The following is a 20761-nucleotide window of genomic DNA, read 5'->3' on the forward strand; positions in this document are numbered from 1 at the left end:
GAAAATCCGCCTGTATGTTTTCTGTACCCTTTAGATGGATAGCAGTGATGGATAGAACGTTCTTTTCCGCCCAGGAGAATATTTTTTCTGCCAATTCCTTTAAGCCTGATGATCGTGTGCCCCCCTGATGTTTCAGGTATGCTACGGCTGTTACGTTGTCCGAGAGGATTTTTAGGTGTTTTCCGGAGACCCTGTCCTGTGACACCTTCAGCACCTCCCAGATTGCCCTCAATTCTCTGTGATTTGAGGAACATTTTCTCATGGCGTCCGACCAAGTGCCCTGGTAATTTATCGAGCCTATTTTTGCTCCCCATCCTGTACCACTTGCATCCGTGTTTATTTAAATCTCCGGATCTTTTACCCAGGGTACACCCTTTTGCAGGTTTTCCTCTTTCATCCACCATTTTAAATCTGATTTTACCTGACTCGGGATGGGGATTTTTTTCTCTAGAGAGCACTGTCTCTTGTCCCAAATTCTCAGGATCCAAGATTGGAGAATCCTGGTGTGGGCCTGAGACCAAGACACCGCTGTTATGCAGGAGGTCATTGTGCCTAGGAGGCTCATGGCATTGCGAATGGAGCACTGGGATTGACTTCGGAATTTTTGTGTTTTTTCCATAAACGACGTAACTTTTTCGCGAGGGAGGGATGTCACCTGGGAGACCGAGTCCAGTATTACCCCCAGAAATTTCATTTTGGTTGAGGGGACTAAACTTGATTTTTTCAGGTTTATTACCCACCCCAGGTCTGAAAACCTGTGCATCAGGTCTCTGGTAATGCTGGTTGTCTCCTGCTCCGAGGGTCCCAGGACCAGAAAGTCGTCCAAGTATGGGAAAATTTTTATCCCTTCTGCTCTCAGAGGGGATATCATTTCTACTACTAGTTTTGTGAATACCCTTGGAGCAGATGAGATTCCAAAGGGTAACACGGTGAACTGGAAGTGTCTTACAACTCCTGAGCTGTCCACTAGGGCAAACCTGAGGAATTTTTGCGATGATCTGTTTATGGGGACGTGATAGTACGCGTCTTTTAAATCTATGGACGTCATGAAGTCTCCTGTTCTGATCAGGGGAATGATGGATGTTACAGATTCCATCCTGAATTTCCTGTATGCGACCGCTTTGTTTAATCCTTTTAGATTTATAATAGTGCGGAAGGTACCATCTGGTTTTTGTACCAGAAATAGACTGGAATAATAACCCCTTCCTCTTTCTGTACTTGGGACTTCTGTCACAACGCCTGAGTCTATAAGTTGCAGGATACCCTGCCAAATTTTTTCTATTATTTTTGGGCTGTGAGAGGTTATTTTGAACCTCTTTGGAGGGACTGAGGAAAATTCTATCCGGTAGCCATCCCGAATTATATTTAGGGCCCATGGATTTTTTGTAATGGACTCCCACTGGACAGAAAATTCTGCAGTCTTCCCCCTACTCTGGCGTCATTGTTTATCTTTATTTTGGGGGTTAAGAAGGAAACCTCTGCCTTTTCCCCCCTTCTGGTAACTCCACCTACCCCCCTTTCCTTTGCCCCTATAGGGTCTAGTTTGGGAGTTGGAGGAACGAAAGGGCTTCTTTTTGGTCTCTTCCGGGAACCCCTTTTTTTTGTCTGCAGCCTTTTCCAGGATAGAGTCTAATACGGGTCCAAAAACGTATTCCCCAGAAAACGCTATGGAGCATAGTTTTGCTTTTTATGCTCTATCCCCTCCCCAGGCTTTCATCCACAAAGCTCTCCTTGCGGAATTGGTGAGGGCCGCATCCTTAGCGGCGAACCTCACCGATTCCGCCGAGGCATCCGCCAAGAAGGCCGTGGCAGATTTGAGGAGTGGGATAGAGCTCAATATTTCTCTTGTTTTTGATATGTTCTTCTAGTTCGTTAAGCCAAAAACACATAGATCTTGCGACCGATGTTGCGGCTATGTTGGTTTTGACCCCAAACACAGCTGTCTCCCATGATTTCTTTAGGAGAGAGTCGGCTTTCCTTTCCATTGGGTCCTGTAGTTGTGAAGAGTCCTCAAATGGGAGGGAAGTCTTCTTAACTACTTTCGCCACTTGGATGTCAATTTTGGGGGTCTCGTTATATAATTTGACGTCCGCTGGATCAAACAACAACCGGTTTCTGAATTCCCGAGATACCCCTAGTCTCCTCTCGGGGTCAGTCCACTCGTCTAAGATCATGTCCTTTAAATTTTCATTCATTAGGAAAACTTTTAACTTTTTTGCTCTGAGTCCCTCGAACATCTCGTCTAAGACGGACCTTGGTTTTTTCACCTCCTCAATCCCCATGGTTGCTCTGACAGCTCCTCCATATCCTCGGAAGAAAAGAAATATTTTTTATTATCTTCCATTATCTCCCCCTCTGATAGAACGTCAAAGTCCACATTCTGTCCAGAGGTGGAGGCCCCCTCGTCCATAATCTCCGAAACAGAGGAGGATGGGGCGGATAATCTAGTTTTTTTTGCAGCAGGAGGTGTAGACGGGGCTGATCTGAGGGAGGCCAAAGAGGACTTAATTTCGTTCTGAATAAGCGTTTTGACCTCGGACAAAATTGACGGCTGCTCCTCTTTTATAAGGTCTTTTATGCAGCTTTGGCAGAGCTTCTTATTACAAGTTGCACATCTTTGAACTTTAGACCTTGTTCTGGGCTCTTTAACTCCCTATAAAAGAGAGGAGCAGCCAGGTATCAATAGACAAAACAGCAAGTAAGTCAAAAAAAGATACATCATTTTGTCTTTCCCCACAGGGGAACTCACTGTTGGAGTAGCCGAGGGAGTTTCAGAGTCCATCTGGGCTGTAGAGGCGTCCGGGGCTTCAGGAGCAGACATTAGTGCTGTATGCGCCAGGAGGAAGATCGGTGCCACTGCCTGTTTGAATCTGCCGCCACAAGTAGTCAGTCCGGCGTCTGACGTCACCGCCGTGCGGCCGATCTAAGCTCTGCCCCTTCCGGTCTAAGCTCCGCCCCTTTCGCCTCCAGCCGCCGGGAGCAGCGAGTAATGCTGAGGCTTCCTGTCGGCGTTCAGCATGCTGCTTCCCTGCGGTCAGCTTCCTCAACATAGGGAAGGGGGACTGCACTGTGGGGAGGGATACAGGCTCCTGGTACAGAAGCGAGATCGGCTCCATATGAATCCCCTGCCCAGCTTTGGACCAGACCGCAGGAGGGCAGGGGACGAGGACGGAATCCTCAGGTATTTTATAAAATAATAAACTTATTCTTCACCTCCACCAGGAGGGCTCTCTGTGTGGTTGACCCCGTAGGGACAGGAAAACACTGAGGGTGAGTGTGGGTGGTGGCCTTTTAAACTCTGTGTGTTCCTGCCCCTACAGAGGTCAAGGGTCAATCTCGTAGTAAAGCCGTCATGGTGGACGAAATGGAAATGTGAATTTCCGCTTTTTGAAGCAGCTCTGACTTTCTGAGCACCTGTCATGTTTCCTGAGGTTCTACAATGCCCAGACAGTAGAAAAACCCCACAAATGATCCCATTTCGGAAAGTAGACACCCTAAGGTATTCGCTGATGGGCATAGTGAGTTCATAGAACTTTTTATTTTTTGTCACAAGTTAGCGGAAAATGATTATTTTTTTTTTCATTTTTTTTTTTTCTTACAAAGTCTCATATTCCACTAACTTGTGACAAAAAATAAAAACTTCCATGAACTTACTATGCCCATCACGAAATACCTTGGGGTGTCTTCTTTCCAAAATGGGGTCATTTGTGGGGTAGTTATACTGCCCTGGCATTTTAGGGGCCCTAATGCGTGAGAAGTAGTTTGAAATCAAAATGTGTAAAAAATGCCCTGTGAAATCCGAAAGGTGCTCTTTGGAATGTGGGCCCATTTGCCGACCTAGGCTGCAAAAAAGTGTCACACATCTGGTATCGCCGTACTCAGGAGAAGTTGGGCAATGTGTTTTGGGGTGTCATTTTACATATACCCATGCTGGGTGAGAAATATCTCGGTCAAATGCCAATTTTGTATAAAAAAAAATGGGAAAAGTTGTCTTTTGCCGAGATATTTCTCTCACCCAGCATGGGTATATGTAAAAAGACACCCCAAAACACATTGCCCAACTTCTCCTGAGTACGGCGATACCAGATGTGTCACACTTTTTTGCAGCCTAGGTGGGCAAATAGGCCCACATTCCAAAGAGCACCTTTCGGATTTCACAGGGCATTTTTTACAAATTTTGATTTCAAACTACTTGCCACGCATTCGGGCCCCTAAAATGCCAGGGCAGTATAACTACCCCACAAGTGACCCCATTTTGGAAAGAAGACACCCCAAAGGTATTTCTTAAAGGGCATAGTGAGTTCATGGAAGTTTTTATTTTTTGTCACAAGTTAGTGTAATATGTGACTTTGTAAGAAAAAAAAAAAATCTTTCCACTAACTTGTGACAAAAATAAAAAAATTTGAGGAACTCGCCATGCCCCTCACGGAATACCTTGGGGTGTCTTCTTTCCAAAATGGGGTCACTTGTGGGGAATTATACTGCCCTGGAATTTTAGGGGCCCTAATGTGTGAGAAGTAGTTTGAAATCAAAATGTGTAAAAAATGCCCTGTAAAATCCGAAAGGTGCTCTTTGGAATTTGGGCCCCTTTGCCCACCTAGGCTGCAAAAAAGTGTCACACATCTGGTATCGCCGTACTCAGAAGAAGTAGGGCAATGTGTTTTGGGGTGTCTTTTTACATATACCCATGCTGGGTGAGAGAAATATCTCGGCAAAAGACAACTTTTCCCATTTTTTTATACAAAGTTGGCATTTGACCGAGATATTTATCTCACCCAGCATGGGTATATGTAAAATGACACCCCAAAACACATTCCCCAACTTTTCCTGAGTACGGCGATACCAGATGTGTGACACTTTTTTGCAGCCTTGATGCGCAAAGGGGCCCAAATTCCTTTTAGGAGGGCATTTTTTGACATTTGGATCCCAGACTTCTTCTCACGCTTTAGGGCCCCTAAAATGCCAGGGCAGTATAAATACCCCACATGTGACCCCATTTTGGAAAGAAGACACCCCAAGGTATTCAATGAGGGGCATGGCGAGTTTATAGAATTTTTTTTTTTTTTGCCACAAGTTAGCGGAAATTGATTTATTTTTATTTTTTTTTCTCACAAAGTCTCCCTTTCCACTAACTTGGGACAAAAATTTCAATCTTTCATGGACTCAATATGCCCCTCAGCGAATACCTTGGGGTGTCTTCTTTCCAAAATGGGGTCATTTGTGGGGTGTTTGTACTGCCCTGGCATTTGAGGGTCTCCGCAATCATTACATGTATGGCCAGCATTAGGAGTTTCTGCTATTCTCCTTATATTGAGCATACGGGTAATGAGATTTTTTTTTTTTCGTTCAGCTTCTGGGCTGAAAGAAAAAATAAACGGCACAGATTTCTTCATTCGCATCGATCAATGTGGATGAAAAAATCTCTGCCAAAAAAAAAAAAAAAAAGGAGGGGAAAGGCGTCTGCCAGGACATAGGAGCTCCGCCCAACATCCATACCCACTTAGCCCGTATGCCCTGGCAAACCCGATTTCTCCATTCACATCAATCGATGTGGATGAATAAATCATTGCCGGGATTTATTATTGTTTTTTTTATATATATATATATATATATATATATATATATACACACACACACAAAGTGTTTGCCAAAGCATATGAACAACGCCACCTCCTCAGCTCATATGCCTCGGCAAACGTATCTTTTACTGCAGAGGAGAAATCTCGTCTTGCAGCGCCGCATACACCGACTTGCGTGCAATCTGACAGCAGCGCAATGCTTCTGTCAGAATGCACATCAGTGCTGCAGCTAGTCGATCGGTTGGTCCACCTGGAAGGTAAAAAAAACAAAACAAAAAAGAAAAAACGAGGCCGCAACGCAATAAATTTATTAACTTTATAATAACATTTGAACGGAACATATAAACTTTATTAAACTTTTTGAACAGAATGTTAACTTTTTTGCTTACCGGTGATTTTTTTTTTTTTTTTTTTACCTTTATAGGACAAACCTCTCCTTCCCCATGGGACAATGTGCAAAGCGCAAATCGCCCAAAGATGTGGCGAAGTACATTATGCACTTTGTCCCAGGTGAAAGGAGAGGTTTGCAGCAGCTGTGAGTGAAAGGGCCCTAATAGCCCTGTGTGCCTGTCCTGTGAGATGCAATCCCTATGCTAAGTGTACCTGTGTGTGGTACTTCTGGAAACACTCCCCAAAGCATAGGGCAGGGTGATCAGGGCAGTCAGGACAGAAATAGCGGGTGTCACGCCTTATTCCACTCCTGCTACAGACACAACATCTTTTTCGGGGTGACGGTTGGGTTGAGGTACCAGCAACGACATTGGGGAAATGTCGCTCGTGTAGACGGCTCACTACACTGGTGGATGGGGCCACGGAACCTCCTAGATACAGGAGGTTCTCGATGATCTCTTCCTGAAATTTGAGGAAGGATCGTGTTCTCCCAGCCTTACTGTAGAGAACAAAACTATTATATGCAGCCAATTGAATCAAATATACAGGCACCTTCTTATACCAGCGTCTGGTGCGTCGGGAAACTAAATAAGGAGCCAACATCTGGTCATTGAAGTCCACCCCTCCCATGAGCAAATTATAGTCGTGGACCGAGAGGGACTTTTCAATGACACTGGTTGCCTGTTCTATTTGTATTGTCGTGTCTGCGTGAATGGAGGAGAGCATGTAAAAGTCACGCTTGTCTCTCCATTTCACCACGAGCAGTTCTTCGTTACACAAGGCAGCCCTCTCCCCCCCTTGCAAGATGGGTGGTAACGAGCCGTTGGGGGAAGCCCCGGCGACTAGGTCGCGCGGTGCCACAGCAGCCAATCTGTTCTAGGAACAAATGCCTGAAGAGGGGCACACTTGTGTAAAAATTGTCCACATAAAGATGGTACCCCTTGCCAAATAAGGGTGACACCAGGTCCCAGACTGTCTTCCCACTGCTCCCCAGGTAGTCAGGGCAACCGACCGGCTCCAGAGTTTGATCTTTTCCCTCAGATTCGAAATTTGTGGGTATAGCCTGTGGCCCTTTCACAGAGCTTATACAATTTGACCCCATACCGGGCGCGCTTGCTTGGGATGTATTGTTTGAAGCCAAGGCGCCCGGTAAAATGTATAAGGGACTCGTCTACGCAGATGTTTTGCTCAGGGGTATACAAATCTGCAAATTTGTTGTTGAAGTGGTCTATGAGGGGCCGAATTTTGTGGAGCCGGTCAAAAGCTGGGTGGCCTCTGGGACGGGAGGTGGTGTTTTCGCTAAAGTGCAGGATGGCCTCAAATCGTGCCCTGGACATAGCAGCAGAGAACATGGGCATGTGATGAATTGGGTTCGTGGACCAATATGACCGCAATTCATGCTTTTTGGTTAGACCCATGTTGAGGAGAAGGCCCAGAAATTTTTTTAATTCGGAAACATGGACGGGTTTCCACCGGAAAGGCTGGGCATAATAGCTTCCAGGGTTGGCAGCTATAAATTGAGTGGCATATCGGTTTCTTTCTGCCACGACTAAGTCCAAGAGCTCCGCAGTCAACAGCTCAAAAAACCCCAGTGCCGAACCGATCTGAGCTGTCTCAACCCGAACTCCAGACTGGGCGGTGAAAGGGGGAACTACAGGTGCGGCTGAAGTTGGGGACTGCCAATCAGGGTTTGCCAGCACCTCAGGGACTCTACGGGCCTGTCTGTGCGGTGGCTGCGACGGGGTAACTATTGCACGTGCCACCATACCAGCTTCAACTGCCCTTCTGGTGCTCGCCACGTCACCATGTTGTACGGCAGTGCTGGTACTAGGTCCAGGATGGGCTGCGCTGCTGGTGTATGCCTCACCACGTAATCCGACAGCGCCAGCCCCACTCTGCTGGCCTTGAAACGGATCCTGCACAACCTGTGGTCTAGCGACACAGGGCCAGGTACGCCTGGTTATATCAGGGACCTCAACCTCCTCGTCCGAACTTTGGGTCAGAGAGCCACTGCTTTCCACAGGTTCATATTCTGACCCGCTAGATTCATCAGATGAGGGTTCCCATTCCTCATCCGACTTGGTCAGAAGCCTGTAGGCCTCTTCAGAAGAATACCCCCTGTTTGACATTTAGACTACTAAATTTAGGGGGTATTCCCTGAGACTACCCAAGAAAAAAAAGCAAGCCTGTCTTACAAATGGGAGGCTAGCGAAGTACCGGAGGCCGCTGCGATTGATAAAAAAAAATCTGTTTTGATATTTTTATCGCCGCAGCGCTTGTAAAGTGATTGTGCAGTAATCCAAAAAAACATTTTTTTTTTGTCACTGCGGCGGGGCGGGCGTGGGTGAACGCACGTGTGGGCGACCGATCAGGCCTGATTGGGCAAACACTGCGTTTTGAGGGGAGGGCGAACTAAGGTGACACTAATACTATTATAGATCTGACTGATCGGTTTTGATCACTTACATATATTATAGAAGTACAAATGCTGATTAGCGATACGCTAATCAGCGAACCAGTGACTGCGGTGCGGTGGGCGCTAAACGATCGCTAACTACCTAACCAAGGGGCCTAAACTATCCTAAAACCTAACAGTGGGAAAAAAAAAGTGACAGTTTACACCGATCACTTTTTTCCCCTTTCACTAGTGATTGACAGGGGCGATCAAGGGGTTAATTGGGGTGATGGGGGTGATCTGGGGCTAAGTGTAGTGTTTGGTGGCTACTCACTGTGATGTCTGCTCCTCTGCTGGAACCAACCGACCAAAAGGACCAGCAGAGGAGCAGACAAGCCATATAACACCTTATTTATAAATATAAGGTGTTAGATGGCTTGTGATTCGTTTAGAAAATCAGCAACCTGCCAGCGACGATCATTGGCTGGCAGGTTGATGACGAACTTGTCCTGTAACTTTTGCCGGCCCGCGATGCGCATGCGCGGGCCGGCTTTGAGCGAAATCTCGCGTCTCGCGAGATGACGCGTATATGCGTGACTCTGCCGCCTCCGGAACGCGATCCTGCGTTAGGCGGTTAATGCAAGTCAAGTGTGACCTGGACTTCCCAAATCACAGTTCTAAGATCATCGCCAAACAGTAAGGGCTCATGCACACGACCATATACCCTCTGAGACATACGGTCCGTGAGCGGGCCATATGTCCCGAAGCGGCATACATAATGTGCACAGCATCATAGGTTACTATAATGCTGTGCGCATCGGACCGCCCGCGGAATTATTGTCCCGCACATATATGATATTATGAGTGCGAGACAATAGCCCCGCGGGCGACCCGATGCACATAGCATCATAGTAACCCATTATGCTGTGCGCTCCTGTGAGCACGATGTATGCCGCTCCGGGACTTATGGCCCGCTCACGGACCGTATGTCTGAGGGCATATGGTCGTGTGCATGAGCCCCAAGTTGTAGACTTGCAAATTTGTATCTCACGACTTTTCTGTGACTTGCTGTTGCACGACACATGTATCCCAATGAGACGATGCACATGTAGCATTGTCCGAAAAGAAGTCTCCATTCACCAGCGAGTCTTCACTGAGAGCCACTCGGCTTTTTTGGGAACTCCCATAGAAATGAATGGAGAGCACACCTTGCATGCACTCTCCATCACTTTCGGGATCCCGTTTTAGAAATGGGTTTGGGTCTCAGAGGTGGGACCCACACCTATCTGACTTTGATGCCATATCCTATCAAAGTTCCAGATGACAACCCTTTTATGGAAAGGTGAAGAATTCCTCAGATTTACAGATCGTTCATAGCCATGCACCCAGCTCACTAAAGTCGGAACAGGCTGAAGAATACAAATCTACAATCCAAGTCACTGAAGACAATTGCACCAATTTTCTTGTGTAAAATGGTTTAATAAGTAAGAGGGACATAGAAAACCATACATGTGTAGAAAACAGGTCTTCTCTGTGAGAGGACAATCCTAAGTTAGAGTTCCTGAAATATTGCAGAAACCTACAGTAGAGCAGGTGCACAGTGTTATTAGTGGGTCTTTGCTCTCCACGTGACATACAGGTTAGATTCTCGCTGTTACATCCGGGACAGACGTGGCTGCATAGGCATTACAGACCGTATTTTTCAATCAGCTCGTTGGCTTTAGACACGTAGGCGCTCATGGCATCCTCCTTAGACATACCTACAAAACAAAAAATAAATTGGAAAACAAGTCTGCATGTCAGACGTCCACTGTAAGGGTGGTTCTATGCAATTTTTCATGTAGTTTGAACCAAGACGAGAGGTGGCTCCAGCAGGGAGCATGTGCTTTTATATTTCCCATTACTTCTTGCTTTGGATCCAAAAACCACACCAAAACCTGTGGCTTTTTTTTTTCTGTGTATCTACTCCTTGCCTGGCTACTAAAACTGGATCAAAATATATGAGACCATGTTCATGCTGGAATTACAACATTTAGAGCCAAAACCAGGAGAGTATTGAAAAGGAGATACTGTGTCCCATTGTTCCTTCTTGGATCCACATCTGGCTTTGGCGCATTAAACTGCATGTGCGATTCCAGCTTTGACACCTGTCAGGGCATGCTGAGGGTTGTGTTGTTGCAACGGTTGAAGAACACATGTTGCAGACCTCTACCTACACATTCCAGTTGTCATGCTTGGAAGTTGGATAAAGCTTTTTTAATTGCAAAAAAAATTAAGATACTTTGGTTTCCTATAAAATAGTAACATAGTTGGTACAGCTGAAAAAAAAAAGATATCCGTCCATCCACTTTCAGCCTGTTATTCTGCAAGGGGAAGGCATAAAAGTCAAGGTAGAAGCCAACTCTTACTCATGTTCAAGAGAAGAACTCCTTCCCAACTCCAATCAGAATAACTCCCTGGATCAAACACCCAGAAATCTACCGTAGTAACTATAATCTGTAGTATTAGTACACTCTAGAAATACTTCCAGGCCCCTCTTGAACTCTTTTAGAGAGTCCTCCTTCAACACCTCTTCTGGCAGAAAGTTCCATCTTCTCACTGCCCTTACAGTAAAGAATCCTTTTCTGCTGATGTAAACTTTTTTCCTCCAGACATAGTGGAGGAACTAGACTACTACCACTACAGTCCTGGGTATATATAGCATCAGGTACAACTGAAGAAGAAACCCACAGCTGCTCCTTCACCAGATAGATGGTGTCTTGGTACCAAACACTTGCAAATTGACAATCTGTATTAATATCTGTACATTTACAACGCACTTCGGGGTATAAAACACCTGTTCTTCAGATCTCTTGTATTCTCTTATGAAGGGATGTTTTACACCCCGAAATGAGTGATAAATATACAGATGTTAATAAACCTGTCCACCTGCAAGTGTCTTGGTACCAAGATGGCATCTAGTGAAAGTGCAGCTGTGGATTTCTTCTTCCATTGTACCCGATACATCTACACTGGACATGGTATTCAACGAGATCCATCCTCTGCCCCATATCGCTCATCATTTCCCGCATATTGAGAGTTGTGCCTCTGCATAACTTAAGCAAGCACTGTGAATGCTCATCAGACCCTGGGAGAAGTCCAAGACTTCAATTGATTGTGCAGCCATGGATTTCCTCCTCCATTATACGTGATGCTGGATGGGGGGGAGATCTATGTATTGGCCTCTTACATATTTATAAACCTACCTTTCTTTAAATTCCATGCTTCCCATTTGGCCTTGCCCTTAAGATCCAGCATCCCAGGACAGTCTGCAAAAGGAATGAGAATATTGCTTTAGTTCACAGTTCAAAACAAGGTCTCAATCGCATACAGCATCCATTTCCAGATCATAGGGGGTTATCTTCCAACTTTCCACGGACCTGCAAGGCTTGTTATACAGTATTACATCACAGCCCCGATCCCTGCTGATCTGGCCAGGAGTGGATTCCTGCGCAAGAACACTATATGGGCCCCTTGCTCTCCAAGCATAAAGAAATGCATTAGCTGGAAACTCCCAGCCAGTGGCATGAAGTGTAACAGCTGCAAGTGAGGAGAGACTCAAAGCTGGACACCTTGTGGCTTGAAGGCCTATGTTGTCCCTGCAGCAGAGAGGTCCCCCCATGAGACTACATATGGACTAGATATAAGAACTGTGCCTCTACTTGAGTACCATTACGCGCATTGTGCCACTGGACTACAGATTTGTAACTGTCAAGTTGTGTGCCCTCCCTGAGAATGTAACCAATATGAGAGCTGTGCCTTTACAAGTCTAAATATCATTTTGTTCAAATATCATGTCCTCCTTTGGAGGGAATCACAGTTTCCACAGCTTTGGAAGTAATTGTAGTGTAAGACCGGATATAAAAGCACTGGTACAGCATACATATGGTAGATATGAACTTTTAAGTGGCACCCCAGAGTTACAATATGCATTTTGTTACTGTGAGAGCCTAAATATACCTATATTGATGTCTCCCACAGTGGACTGCTTGTAGAGGGAATAGAGTTCCTTCAGTTCATCATCGGTTGGCTTGGTTTTCAATTTCTTCACATCCTCGGCTGCCTTGTCAAAGTCTGCCTGCAGAAACATCAGTAGAGAATGAGGAGGCAATGGCGCAGAAGTTGTAGTATTACATCATGGAATCGCCTTTTACATTTCCCTTGCAGTGAGGAGCCCCATTACTGCCTAGGACACCCGTAGCTGGAACCTGGTGGGGGCAGTCCTAGGGCAATCCTGATGGGGTAACCCCTATAATAGAACTAATGCATAATATGAAGGGCATCTCGCAACAGATCCTAAGACCGGGACAGGCTGCGGACTGTGCAGCAGCATGCATGTCACAGGCATCAACACTGCAGGAACTGATTTTTGAAGTCGGTTTTGCTGGATGCAATATTGAAGTGATAAATTTGTTGCATCTTTATGTCTTGGGACGTTTCTGCAATTTTTACTCCAGGCAACTAATCAAGTGAGATTGCACAAAAAAAAAAAAAAAAAAAATCATAAAGCTGAAAACACATGTATTTTGTGGTATTTTTCAGCACTTTTGAGATTTGAGTGGCATTTTGTGCTGAAATAAAATTGTATTTTCAGATCATAGCTGAAAGTCTATGGGAAATATGTAATGCAGGGAAGACGAGCGTTTTTTTCAGTAGTGGTTTTTATGTATCTGGTATTTTGTTTTGTTTTTTATTTAGCAAGTTGAAGCTTCTGGCATTTGTTGTACGAGATCCACAGAAGAAGGCCTGACTTTCAGAGGACCATCTTCTCTGAAACTACAGCCACCCAAGCAAGCTACTCTACTACAAAAGTGCTCCACAGACCAGGGAAACTAGAAGGTCCAGAATCTAAAGGGCCATACATTGGTGTTATAGCAAGGTATTGTGCACATTTATGGCACAGAGACTTTGCTGATTGAGAGGAAGTATTGCTAACACTTCCGCACTTTGAGATGGTTTGGCCAGCCATACCTTAATTCTGCACCCCGACCCCCCCCCCCCCCCCCCCCCCCCCCCCCCGGGCCTGGGAATTATTGACATTTTTACAAGAAACTCATTGCATGCTAAGGCTCTGCAGCGAGACTTTAGAGAGACAGAGTAAAGGAGTACTACAACCCCCATCATTGCTACTATCCATACATTGCTATTGGGATGAATTGCACTGTGATCTACCTTTGGATCTGTGCCTTGTTGGTGGAGGTGTAGGTGTTGGCCATTGCACCTACACTTCCTGCCTTGCAGCCTGACCACCACCAAATGCACCCTAACCACCACCAGGCAGGATCTCCCCAACATCAGGGTGTGCCCCAAGGGAAGAAAAGGGTGCGTCCTGCTGTCACTACATGGCCCTAGCGATTATTGCTGTTAGGACTGCCACTGTGATCTGTGTGTACAACCATTATTGCCAGAGGTACTACCACTCCCACCCTCCATGGCTAGCTGCAGAAATAGCAGTTATTACCTGAGCCCTGGTAACATAAGACACTATTATTACAAAAATAGCACATAGTCAGTGGGGGTCCAGTGACAGATTTGGCATTGGGTGCTGGAGCTTCACATTACTCCTCAGACGTGAGGGCCTGGTGCTTGTTCTCCTACTCCCTGCCCATGTAGGAGATGCATGGCCCATCCCATGTATGTTCACCCATACCCACATCTGAAAGGGTATCCTAGGCTTGCATCAAATCGAATATAATATAATATATATCAAAGGATGAGGCAGCACTCCAAATAAAGTGAAAGAAATGGTGGATCTTTATTCCCCTTGCAACGTTTCAACCGCTCAATGCGGTCTCTCAAGCTTGAGAAAGACCGCATTGAGCGGTTGAAACGTTGCAAGGGGAATAAAGATCCACCATTTCTTGCACTTTATTTGGAGTGCTGCCTCATCCTTTGATGCTATACTTACAATAGCCATGTGAGCCTGCGGCTGTGAGGATTACCTGCACCCACCTGCACTGGTCTTGTGCTGCTGTAAATTTGGCACCTAAATTTTCACAGTCTAAGCCGATCAATAGTTGGTACAGAGTTAAGACAAAAGTATCTGCACCAAATATATCATTCAGCCTGAGCCCCTGTGACAAGCCTGGTGCAGGTCCAGACCGCCTGTACAAGTGGATCATGTATAAAATGCACTGCGCCAGAAAAGTGGAGTGCTTCTGCAACAAGTTTATGACGCACTTACACCATTAATGTGGTTTATGCCAAACCTGGCAGTTTACATTTACTAAGGGGCGCCCAGATGTTTGTGGGCTAAGCAACATTTTTATCATTGTGACTTTTTGCAAAAAGTCACAAGTGTACTCCAAACCTTAGGTGGTGTTCAAACTGGTGGAGCTTTCGTAATAAAAAAGGTGCCTAGACTGAAAAAGCCATATGTATTTTGTGCTATTTTAACAAAATAGCATGCAACATAGTAAATGTGTCATAAAAATGTCTTCAAACCAAGCACACACCCAAAAAAAAAGAAAAGAAAAAAAGTTGCACCTTGATACATTATCTCCTGAGTTTATTCTGTCTATGCAGGGATGCCCAATCTGCGGCCCTCCATCTGTTGCAAAACTACAACTCCCAGCATGCCCGGACAGCCTTACAGCTATCAGGGCATGCTGGGAGTTGTAGTCTTGCAACACGCTGGAGGGCCGCAGGTTGAGCATCCCTGGTCTGCAGGATTTGTAAATCTGCCCCCAAGGAGTCCCAAAATGCTGTGCACCTTAGTACATTTCTGGGACTCTGGTTTTAGGTGCAAAAATTGTCTATAGTAAACTGTACTTCTGTGACGCAGGCAAAAACGGTCAATCCTTGTGCTGGGGCGCTTATGTCGGCACAAATTAAAAAAAAAATATTTAATTAGTCAGTGACCACTTGCGTTATATTATACTTCACCATTATAAACCATCATAATACAGGTTCAGCACGATACACGTACCAGTGTAATAAGGCCAGGCCAGCTCTTCGGAGGGATTTGTACATGACCATAGTCATGAGAGGAACAATGGCCCAGTCATGAGACATTTCCAAAAGCCCATACAATGCGGGTACAGTGTGCTACTGTTCAGTTACCGAGGATTGTGGAAACTGAAAATATTAATGAACCCATTCCTCTCCATGCTGGTGGAGCAGAGACTGAATTAGCCTCCGCTAATATCGCCGTGTCCTGCTCTGCATTCATTTTATATATATACACACACACACACACAGGGACTTCTGGAGCATATACAGGTCCTGAAGAGTGATCAAACACATTTAAAGGAATTTTCTAGGAGTGAAATATGGTTGACCTATCCTCAGGACAGGTCTTCACTATCTGATCGGTGGTGGCCCGACTTCTGGTACCCCCATTAGGCTCCATTCAGACGTCCATACGAATGCGGAACGGATCCGGACCAATTATGCGGAACGGGTGTGGACCCATTCATTTTCAATGGGGCCGGAAAAGATGCGGACAGCACACAGTGTGCTGTCCGCATCCGAACTTCCATTCCGCGGCTACGCAAAAAAAATAGAACATGTCCTATTCTTGTCCGCAATAGCAGACAAGAATAAGCATTTTCTATCATAGTGCCGGCGATGTGCACATGGCCGGTGTCAGTGTTTTGCGGATCCGCAAATTGCGGACGTCTGAATGGAGCCTTAATCAGATGTTTGAAGAGTCTTCTCTCAGGTGAACGTTATGGCTTCTTATGGGCAACTGACATCACACTCATTGGTCATATGGCCTATGTGTAGCTCAGTCCCATTCAAATGAATGGGCCTGGGCTGCAGTACCAAGTACAGCCACTATACAATGTACGGCGTTGTGCTTGGTATGTTTGGAAGGGGCCCAGCGCTCACTGGAGTGCCACAGCCTCTTCAAACAGGTGATCGGCCGAGGTGGCGTAAAGTGGGGGGGGGCTGTTGCATATGGATTAGGCCTCATGCACACAACCGTTGTTGTGTTCCGTTCCGCAAAATGGGGTTCAGTTGTTCCGTTTCAGTTTTTGTTTCCGTGTGTCTTCCTTTATTTTTGGAGGATCACCAGACATGAAGTAAAAAAAAGTCTAAGTCAAGTTTGCCCTGCAAATGATAGGAAAAAAAAATGGACGGACGACAATCTTGTGTGCCTTCGCGTTTTTTCACTGTCCCATTGACTTGAATGGGTCCGCGAACCGTTTTCCGTGAAAAAAAATATAAAAAATAGGACAGGTTATATTTTTGTTGACTGACTGGAACCACGGACGCGGATGACAAATGGTGCATTAGCCGAGTTTTCAACGGACCCATTGAAAGTCAATGGGTCTGCAGAAAATCACGAAAAACGCCACAACGGGCACGGAATAAAACAACATCGTGTGCATGAGGCCTTAGTCAGGGTTAATCCCTTGTAGGAAGCTAGGAGCTAGTTCAGTCTAGTGTTAGCTGAGCCTTCCATCAAGAAAACTATTTTTACTTCACAGTACTCCAGAGAGAGAAAGAAAGAACCAGGAAGGCCCAGAATCTGCATGGCTGAGCACTGGAGTCAGTCAGTAAGGTATTGCAGTCTGATATGGACTTTACTGCAGTGAGAGGGACATTGCTAATACACCCTTCCACACCGTATCTTAATCCTGTACCCCTCAGCTGGGAATTACACAGTCACCATTGCAAGAACATTATTGCCAACCTTAGATTCTGCAGAGAGAGACTGGAGAGATAGGAGTACTACAACCCCCATCCTTGTTTATACCCATACAACTCTATCTGGGAAGAAAGTACTGTGAATTGCTTGGAACTGTGTTTTGATACTGTTCGATTTACTACAACTCTCATTCTGCACTTTAGTGAAGAGAGAATTGTCCATTTCCTACAAATGACCCCAGCAACATTCACCGGCCACCGAATCTCCTGCCTTGCATCCGTACAATGCTTATAACACCAAGGGCACCCCAACTGCCATCAGGCAGAAGCCCCAATATCAGGGTGTGCCCCAAGGGAAGAAAGTCTGAGTCCTCCTTTTACTACCCAGCCCTATGGGGCATTGGTGCGAAGATTGCCACTGTGAACAACTGTTGCAATCAGAGCCACTACCACTCCTATCCTCCACACCGCTGGAGCTTGCAGGAGTAGGCTTGGTAACTGCATGTCACGTGGGTTCTTGTCCAGATACCATAAGGATGTGCAGCCAGATCGCATCCATCAGACATTGAATCATGGAAAGCCACAGACGGCTCTGTGCAGCAGCATGCATGTCACAGGCATCCACACTGAAGGAAAGGGTTCGGGATGAAATCTTCTACAGGAAGCGGTTCAGAGACAACAGAACACAAAGGGATAAGACGACATTCAGTGAATCCACCCAGTGAATTATTTCTACTTTCCCCTTATATATTCCATTTGTGTGGGTTTTAGCTTCTATTATATTAGGATCATGACACTTCACCTTCGAGTATAGAGGCCATAAGGGAATACTTGTCATGTAGCAGGTCACCCATCACTCAGGAGGGCACCATAAATGCAGACAGGGTTCATCTGGTCTGGTGTGTGGAGAAACCAAGTCAGGCAGGCTCAACTGAAGGACTAAACCTAGTAGGCAGATTTCCTTTGTGGAACCTTCAATTGTCTTGGGCAAAGTTGTCAGATATTTGTAAGGATCAATTGGGATGTCTTCATCCATTTAAGTAAAAGGACAATGAGATCCCCAGTATGATCTCCATATTGACCACAATAACTGTTAACTGAGATACCACCAGAAACATGAAAGATTCCAGAGACCATGCCACCCCACCTTGTCAAACACAGGAAGTTCTCCATTTGGTCAGCTGGAGAATGCTTGTTTTTGGAGTAATTACTGAAAATCCATGCAAGAGAAGGCCCCTTATGCCAAGACCAATCATAAAGGTCGCATCGTGTACCAGCAGCCTAACTCAACTTACCTCGAGAACAAGGAGAAAAAAAATAATTTTGGTGGGCCCCTAGGACTCCTCGATATTTAATTTTCAGCAGTGAAGCCCCAGGTAACAAATGAGAAGTGGAAAGGTCTCATGGTGCAATCCGCTATTTTAGTCAAGCTCATCTAACTTTGCTTTGAATGGGACATTTTCATGTTAAAGTTGAGCCCAAGATGACTATGTTCGATCATAGTTAACCCATTCGTATACCAGATGACTTTCCTCCTAGAAGACCAAAGTAACAGCAGGGATTGTGACCTAGCAGATACTTGGGTGCTTTGCTCGTCCTTGCCATCATCCACAAGCAAAATTATTGTCTAAAATCTTAGTAAAAAGTTGGGATCCAAGCACAGAGGTGTATTCCAATACTGGAAACCAACATGGAGCTCCCTCTGGAGACTGGTTGACCATTCCTTTCCCCCCATTAGGACATGAATACCCTATAAGGCATCAATGAAAAAGAGGGAGGCCTTCCCATTACGGTGCAAGGGTTTGACAGCCAGGACAGAAGGTCCTGGTGTTTTGATCCCACTCCATGACCCTTGGAGAGGAGAGTCCTGCATGTGTTCTTGCTATACAATTGCAAAGGGGTAATGGACCAAACATGGCTGAGCCCACTCGATCCAAGGTCCCGGCCACACGGTGAAGGTGCAGTTTGAACCACACGACCATGCAACCCGCAGCAGTATTCATTTAACTCATTAGAAACAGATTTTTACAAAAAATAAAATAAAAAATTAACACTGTCAATGGCCGTACAGTAACCCGCAAAACCATGCGGCCATTAAAGGGGTTGTCCGGGCTACAGATATTGATGACTGATCCTTAAGATAGGTCATCAGTATTAAATCAGTGGGGGTCTGACACCGGGTACTCCCACCGATCAGCTGTTTCGGACTGCTATGGCACCAGACACTATACTATATGCGGCGTGTAAACAGAAGTCTCCGTACACTGTAGACTCCAGCTGAGCTGCAGTACCCTGGAATGTCCACTATAGCATGTACGGAGTGTGCCCCATACACTGGATAGTTTCCTGCGCCGTAGCTGTCCGAAACAGCTATGGGGTACCTGGTTTCGGACTCCCACTCATGTGATCGATGACCTATCCCTGGGATAGGTCATCCATATCTGTAGCCTGGCCACCCCTGTAATAAGTTGGTTGAATACCTCTAAGACCTGTACGGTAATGCGGTTCAAGCCGCACTGCGGCCGCTGCACGGTCCGCTTCTATGGGATGCACCTCCTTGAGGTCAAGTGTTTGGCTTTTGTTATGGCAGTTATACATATATTCAGACTTTTAGCAAATTTTGCAAATACGGTACATGCACCCCGCCATTCAGCCTTACAATAACCCGCCCAAGGTATTTGAAGGACATGGTCTGCATACCCAAACTCTGCATCTCTTCCTATGGAGACCTGAAGCGCCAGTTACACATACTGCACATCAATTGCGTGTTATGCAAACTAAAAAAATGAGACTACTACCCTAAACATGCTCAAGTAAATATCACGACGAGAGACGCAGTCTTTAAAAACTTCTGTTCTACGTTCATAGAAGCAAAAAAATAAAAAAATTCAGTAAAGCTTCTCCGGGCAGGAAGATGTAGCAGTGCTGATTTTGTCATTTAACCCTTCGGAGGTGCATGGTTCTAAAAATGGGTGAGGACGATGCAAACAGTCGGTGCTCATCGTTTGGGGACCATAGCTATAAATTATTAAATTTAGATTATTATTTTTTTCAATGCAGAATAAGAGCACCGCATGCAGAAGCAGACCAGTTCTATCCTACAGCAGCGATGCCAGGGGGCAGTAAAATGGGTGGTACCTGGGGAGACATGGTGGTTGCAGGAATCAGCAGCAGCAGCAGCACTATCAGCAGGCAGCGGCACCTCGTACAATAATCTGTGGCTCAGCTCTCTCTCTCTTTTATATGGGTCAGCTCTCCAGAACCCCTGATTGGTTACCCATGTCTTGTGAGATGACATCATCCATTGTGGCTGACTACAGAAGCTGGCATGGAGTGAGGATGCAGGTGTAACCCATTCACTGCCAATCTGTCCTTGTGCTGACTTGCAGCTTTAAGCAGCTGGCTGTTCAGTGTGAGTAAAGGCTGACATTGCAGAGCTGCCGCTGCTCGTTCACACTCAGACTTCTTTCTTTGTTACATCCAAATATAAGCAGCAGAATAAAGGAAAGAAACAGTTAAAGGGTTTCTGTCATCAGAAAAATGGGCATTAAGCTGGCTGACATTAGCGAACATAACTATATTAGTCCCATGTCACTATGTGCTGCCGTTATTTAGAAAAATGTACTTTTATAATATGCAAATGAGCCTCTAGGAGTCGGGGGAGGGGGGGTTGCACCTGCTCCTAGAGGCTCCGTTCGCTTACCTCTTTCCACGCCCTTCTACACTTGATTGACAGGGCCAGGCCAGCGTTGGTCTCCTGTCT

The 20761-nt window shown here is 45.7% G+C and overlaps 1 protein-coding gene across 1 annotated transcript; it reads right to left on the reverse strand.

Annotated features, from left to right (window-relative positions):
* Positions 1-9822: 9822 nt before the first annotated feature.
* On the reverse strand, positions 9823-20304 carry ACBD7 (acyl-CoA binding domain containing 7). The gene is made up of 4 exons (XM_040434547.1): positions 20137-20304; positions 12364-12481; positions 11610-11672; positions 9823-10124 (listed from the first exon to the last, which is right to left on the reverse strand). Exons 1-4 carry the CDS (start codon positions 20146-20148, stop codon positions 10051-10053), a joined length of 267 nt encoding a protein of 88 aa, XP_040290481.1. The 5' UTR covers positions 20149-20304; the 3' UTR covers positions 9823-10050.
* Positions 20305-20761: the final 457 nt, after the last annotated feature.

Source organism: Bufo bufo, chromosome 5 (genome assembly GCF_905171765.1).
Source record: "Bufo bufo chromosome 5, aBufBuf1.1, whole genome shotgun sequence".
Taxonomy (NCBI): Eukaryota; Metazoa; Chordata; class Amphibia; order Anura; family Bufonidae; genus Bufo; species Bufo bufo.

Excerpts from the sequence above, each read along its gene's own strand:
- ACBD7 (XM_040434547.1), bottom strand. Across the intron at positions 11,673-12,363 it reads TGTGGGAGACATCAATATAG|ACTGTCCTGGGATGCTGGAT; the intron begins GTATATTTAGGC and ends TTCCTTTTGCAG. Across the intron at positions 10,125-11,609 it reads AGCATGGAATTTAAAGAAAG|GTATGTCTAAGGAGGATGCC; the intron begins GTAGGTTTATAA and ends TTTGTTTTGTAG.